The sequence below is a fragment of the Hyaena hyaena genome, unplaced genomic scaffold (assembly GCF_003009895.1).
Source record: "Hyaena hyaena isolate Hyena2069 unplaced genomic scaffold, ASM300989v1 scaffold_471, whole genome shotgun sequence".
NCBI classification, from domain to species: domain Eukaryota; kingdom Metazoa; phylum Chordata; class Mammalia; order Carnivora; family Hyaenidae; genus Hyaena; species Hyaena hyaena.
Window position 1 is genome coordinate 1,510,956 of NW_024081102.1, and position 6,079 is coordinate 1,517,034.

A 6,079-nucleotide genomic window follows, 5' to 3' on the forward strand; every position below is an offset into this window, starting at 1 on the left:
CATGAATGTGAAGTGATCTCTTATTTTGGCTTTGATCTGTATTTCCCTAATGACTAATGATATTGAGCATCTTTGTATATGTTTGTTGACTATTTGGGAATCTTCTTTGGAGAAATGTCTGATCCATTTTTAAAAAAAACTGAGTGATTTGTCTTTTTATTATGGAGTTGTAAGAGTTCCTTATATATTCTGGTACTAGATCTTTATCAGACATGTAATTTGCAAATATTTTCTCCCATTCTGTGGGTTGTCTTTTCATTTCTGATGGTGTTCTAAGATGGACAAAAGTTTTAAATTTTGATGAAATCCAGTACATCCATTTTCTTTGGTTCCTTCTGATTTTGGTGTCATATATTAGAAACTATTGCCTAACTTATGGTTGTAAAGATTTACACCTGTATTTTAAGAGTTTTATAGGTTTTTTAAAAAAAGTGTATTTATTTTGAGAGGGGAAAGGGGCAGAAAGAGAGGGAGAGAGAATTCCAAGCAGGCTCTGCATTGTCAGCACAGAGCCTGACATGGGGTTCCATCTCACAAACCAAGAGTGAGATCATGACATGAGATGAAATCAAGAGTTGGACACTTAATCAACTGAGCGCCCCAGGTGACCCTGTTTCAGATCTTTTTTCATAGCAGGCTCTATACTTTCACATATATTCCACATATATAGACATACTGCCCACAGACACACTCTACACTGCCCACAGACACACTCTCTTCCCAGTATGTCCTGGATCTCAGCCTTAGTGGGACATACTGGCCCTCTGGGAGCCCCGGATGCTCCTTCCCACAATCCCATCAGCTCAATCACTGCCCCTTAGGAGCTCCCTGGGCTCTCAACATCCCCAACTAAAGAGCAAGAATCCAATGTTTCTCACTATTTGGGTCATGAGTTAAAAGTTTCCATTGTTCACACTGGACATTTTGTTATTCTTTTTTCACATTCATTTTTTGTTTTCTCCCCGCCCCCCCTTCTTTCTGCTTGAGAGGTGAACAAGACCCAAGTCAAGATTCCTTATCAGGGCTTCTGCTGGGATCTGTACACAACCTCTTAAACCAAAATGACTTTTGCAGCTGAGGGAATTTCAAGTCTCAGCACTTGGCATCCGTGTTCTGTTCGCATCTGCATGGCTTCCATACAGGCATGCGGGCCTTTCTCTGTGATTCGTGCTCAGCTGTTGCAGATGATTTCCCTTTTTTATGCATCTCATTAGTAATCTGAGGTCATCAGTAACCTGAGAATCCCTGGCCATCAGGACAGACTGGCAGAGGCTACTGAAGTGAAGAGATTTGGAATTGCATTGCAGTATCAGAGAGGGGGCTTGACTGTGTGTGAGCCTGGAACCTTGGAGAGAAAGCAAGTGCGGGTAGAGCTAGGGAGGCACAGTTAGGATGGACAATAGAGGCTAACCTGGCTCGTTTGACCTGGACCAGAGAGTGGACCCTTCCAGAGGTGCATGGAACAGAAGGAGGCCATTCTGCACCTCACATCATCTCACTAGTTGGCCCACAAGTCTGTTTGTCCTCCCCCCTTTTTCTGAGATTGAAATAAAAGAAAAATTTCCAAACCTTTTAAATGTTTACTTATCCCTGAGTTAAAAAATGTATCCTTACCGTGTGAGTGTGTGAACCAGGGGAAAAGAACTCCTGTTTGGAAGTCGACTTTCTGCAGGGTCTCACTGGCCCCTAGGGAATGGAGCCTCTATTTTTATAGTCCTGGGACTTGTAGAACCGTCTGCCTTCAAGCTGCTGAGGGCTGGGAATGGCCATGCCCAAGAAGACAGTCCCTTGCTGGTATAGATGCACAGTTCTATTCCAGTGTATTCTGTTCTTATGACTATGTGTCTGAACATGTGTGTGTGTGTGCGCGCGTTCATGGAGACATATGGTTTTTGCAGACTGGGTCAGGAATAACATAGTGTCTGTTCAATGGGCATATAAGGCAGAAGAAACATCTACCAGCTGAAGGATAGCCATTGAAGAGGACGCTTGTTGGGATGAGCACTGGGTGTTGTATAGAAGCCAGGTTGACAATAACTTATATCTTTAAAAAAAAAAAAACCACAAGGTGATTGTTTAGTGCTTCATTTATTCAATTCAGATTCAACTCAAATAAACGAGTCTGGCCTGAGTCTCTGCTCTTTGTTGGCTCTCACCCTTGGACCTGCGGGGAGTCCAGGGACAGGAAGGCAAAGACAGGGGCGAAGACAATTCAACGACAGGGATAGGCGGCCTGAGGTTGGTGGAAATCAGACCAACGCAACCATGGTTGTTTGGCTTCACTGAAAGGAGAGGGAGCTCAGGGAGGGCCGCGACCTCTGGAAAAGACTGTGGGAGTTGGGCTAAGGCAAGGCTCTGAATAGGAGGGAGGAAAGAAGAGCTTGTGGGCCCTAGAGGCACACAACACTACCAAGGGAACATGCTCTTCAGCTGATGGGTCAGGTCCTTCTAACAGTGTCAGGACTGACCTCTTTCAAGGCCAGGGGCCCCCGCGGGAAGAGCAGCAGGCCCAGCAGCAGAGCGCCCCCCAGCAGCATGACAACCAGCCGCCACCTCCGCCTAGCGGTCTCCAGCCAGTGCCGCCTCCACCCCCACCCCCACCCCCACCCCCACCCACGAGCCAGGCCGCGGGTCGCCAGCCGCTCGGCCACCAGGCGGAGCCTGTCCTCGGGGCGCACGTCGCGCCGCGCCCGCGCCAGGCCGTACGCGTCGTTGGTGAAGGGCGCGCCGTCGTGCTCCCGCGCCAGCCGCTCCACCAGCGCCAGCAGCTCGTCCACCTGCGCCTCGCGCTCGGCGCCCTCCGCGCGGTTGTCCAGGGCGCACACGCGGCCGCCGCACTCGGCCACCAGGGCCCGCAGCGCGCGGTTGTCGGTGGCGCGCACGTAGTCGTGCAGCGACGCCCCCTCCAGGTCCTCCCGGCGCGTGAAGACGACCACGGCGCGCGCCAGGACGCCGGCCCCAAAGAGATCGCGGACGCCGCGCACGGCCTCCTCGTCCTGGGTGGTGAAGCGGCCCAGCTGCGTCACGAGCAGCAGCGCGTGCGGCCCGGGCGCCGACAGCACGTAGCAGCGGGCCCGCTCGGTGCGGTCCGGGTCTGCGTGCCGCCCTTGGGCGCTGAAGAGGTCGGGGGTGTCGGTGACCTCCACGCGCCAGCCGGCCCAGCGGCGGCTCCCCACGTCGCAGCGCCTGGTCACCGGGGCGGTCGCGAGCCGGGACGGGAAGCGCCTGTGGCCCAGGATGCTGTTGCCCGTGGCGCTCTTGCCCGCTCCGGTCCTGCCGGCCAGGATGAGCCGGAGCCTGGGCTCCTGCGCCAGCGGCTGCTCGGCGTCCCGGTTGTCGTCCGAACCTGCGAGAACAGAGTGGAGTGGGCCGCCGGCCTGCGAGCGCGAGGCCCGCTCCCGCGGGGCCGAACAGACGAGGACGGCCGCGCTCCCCGCTTCTGCTTTTCCAACCGGGCCTTTGCAGGCGCTCTGGCTACCGCTGGGGCGGCTCCGGGGCACCTCAGCCATCTTCCTCCCATCTTCGGCCTCAGCGCGTGCACCTGTCCGAGCTGCGCACCGGGTGCACGTCGCTCTGGAGGGTCCCCCTCGATGCGCGCAGGCCGTGACCTCAGCTGCCATTGCCTCTGATCGTCCGCACCGTGCAGGGCGGTTCGGCGCTTGACGACTTCCGTGGCCTCTGCCAGACTTCTCCCAGAGGCCATCCCAGCGAGGCCACGCGGGAGGGCACAGCAGGCCCGGAGCGAAGGGCTGTCTGGAGTCCCAGACACCCCGGGTTGGGATCACAGCCCAGCACGTGCCAGCTGTGGAGCCTTGGGGACGTTGAGGGTAAGCCTCCAGCCTCTTGTGCACAAGGGGAGGGGTGACGGAGCTGCTTCTCCCGGGGTTGCTCAGAGGATTAGGCGACGTGGTCTCTTTCCTGCTTCCCTGCCTCCCGCTTCCCCTCCGCCCTCTCTCTATTCAGCCTGCTGCCAGCAAGATACCCTTAGTCCTCCATCCTTGTTCCCTAACATTCTCCCGGCTAAACCGTGTTCCCTCTAGTCCAGGATCTCACAGCCTCCGCATCTATGGGGATCAGGGTAGATTTGTTATGCTCATTGTACCCTTTGGGACCCAAGCAAGACACAGGCTTGTCAGGGCGCTTAATGTCCCACAGTAGGACAGGGGCAGAGGTCCAGCAAAAATGCCAAGCCGGGGCTCTTGCTGTTTCACCCCAGCGTGGGGACACGTCTGGGATTTGTCTCTGTTCAGTCTTGACTTAGCCCATGGCCTTGTGACCCAGAGCGGACGCCTAGGGGCAAGTACCCACTGAGATCAGCTCTTACCATAGGCATTTTCTTCATCTCTTGCCATCTTCCGTCCTCCCATGCCTACCTGAAAGAGTTCCAAACACAAGCTGTTCGTTCCTTCATTCATGCAGTCATTCATTCATTCATCGAAGAGACATAACTATCTCCGGTGGCTCCGGCAAGGTCCAAAGAGGCGGTGACAGCCCAGGGAAACGGTCACGGTTCCTGCCCTCCCCTGAACAGCGGGATTTGGGGAGGAACCCCGGAAGGACCCGGTTGGCGTTGGAGCGACACCGTGAGAACACTTGGTGAGCCCTTTTCAGGGGCCCCGAATGCAGAAGACAGAGGGGAGGTGATACCTCGTCCTCCGTGTTAGTGAGGGAGCCTTAGCTGTTAAGTTTCCAGGGAGTCTATGCAGTGGCATAAGCTGTAGGCACAAAGATTTCCCAGGAGATTCCGCAGCCAGGGTCACTTACGAAAACCCTGAGAATTAGCTAATCTGCTCACCCACCTTAGGGCGGTTGGCCTGGGGGAAAAATATAAGAAGAAATTTTGTATTTTGTTTTGGAATTTGAAAAAGAAACCAATCTCCCATGCTCATCTGAAGAGCCTGTGATCTGCTCTCAGAGAACTAAATAATTCGGCTCATGTCATCTGTGTAGATACGACCTGTGTGCTGGAGAGATGGGTCACTCCCCTCTGGCTTCTGCTCTTCCTGCCCCAAATCTGAGGCTTCTCAAATAAGCGATGATACTCAGGTCCAGCAGGATTTCCTACAGCTAGCCACTCAGCCACGAAGTGGGTCCGATCTCACGACGACCTGGACACAAGGGCACAGCTCTGCTCCGTCTTCTCCTCCAGCCCAGTGTCCCACTCACTCCCCATCGCGGTCAGCTGCTCCGCAGAGGACAGGTTCAGGGCCTTTCCATGCCCACCTGTGAACTCACCCCCACGACCACTGATTCTCTCCCAAATTTCTGTCTGAGTCCTGTCTGTGCTCCACCGGCCATTTCAAATGCTACCTCTTCATGGGGACACCTGGTTACTGCAGGTAACCGTGCTGTGTCCCAGGGGAACCAAATAAGGACAAGCAAAGGGAGAGGTTGATTGATAACTTGACTCTGAACAGTTAGATGACAGGTTTGCCTTCTGCAGTAAAACCCCTGCCGGCTCCCAAAAACCCTTGGTAAAGTTCATCCCAAAGGCCTCAGGTGAGTAGTGATCTTATGTGTAAAAATCAGCAAACTCCCATAACTGACCACACAACAGAACTGAAGAAACAGCCAGAAAATTCAGTGCAAAGAACAAGAATTTAGCTAAAGCAAGAAGTCCCTGTCAATGATGGATGGATATAGAACATGGAGACGCCTATCATCTTAAATGGGGTTGGAGATTACTTAGTCCAGTGCTTCATGAGCCTGCTATCTTTTGGAAGTATCTACAGAGTGTATAAAATACATATTTGACATTTCAATTCACATATCTGTAGTTAGATAGAAAAATATGGAGGTGCCTGGGTGGCTCAGTCTATTAAGTGTCTAACTCAAAATTCAAGTCGGTGGTGATCTCATGGGTCATGGGCTTGAGCCCTTCGTTGGGCTCTGTGCTGACAGTGCAGAGCCTGCTTGGGATTCTTTCTCTCCTTCTCTCTGTGTGCCTCCCTTGCTCACACTGTCTCTGTCTCTCAAAAATAAATAAGTAATTAAACGTTAAAAAAAAAAAACGGTATATCTCACCCCTCCACCTGAATGATTCTTTTTTTTTCATTAAATTTTTTTCTTTAATGTTTAT

At 53.0% G+C, this 6,079-nt stretch overlaps 1 protein-coding gene across 2 annotated transcripts; it reads right to left on the reverse strand.

Annotated features, from left to right (window-relative positions):
* Positions 1 to 2,069: 2,069 nt before the first annotated feature.
* LOC120246397 (GTPase IMAP family member 1-like) lies at positions 2,070 to 5,195 on the reverse strand. Of its 2 annotated transcripts, none has more exons than XM_039253875.1 (3): positions 4,958 to 5,195; positions 4,325 to 4,369; positions 2,070 to 3,346 (listed from the first exon to the last, which is right to left on the reverse strand). In XM_039253875.1, the coding sequence occupies exons 2-3, from the start codon at positions 4,365 to 4,367 to the stop codon at positions 2,439 to 2,441; spliced, it is 951 nt and encodes a 316-aa protein (XP_039109806.1). In that variant the 5' UTR covers positions 4,368 to 4,369; positions 4,958 to 5,195; the 3' UTR covers positions 2,070 to 2,438. The 2 variants fall into 2 exon arrangements, with proteins under 2 accessions (XP_039109806.1, XP_039109805.1); XM_039253874.1 differs by having other exon boundaries at positions 4,325 to 4,373.
* Positions 5,196 to 6,079: the final 884 nt, after the last annotated feature.

Excerpts from the sequence above, each read along its gene's own strand:
- LOC120246397 (XM_039253875.1), bottom strand. The coding sequence starts at position 4,367 with ATGGGAGGACGGAAGATGGCAAGAGATGAAGAAAATGCCTATG. Across the intron at positions 3,347-4,324 it reads AGATGAAGAAAATGCCTATG|GTTCGGACGACAACCGGGAC; the intron begins GTAAGAGCTGAT and ends CTGTTCTCGCAG.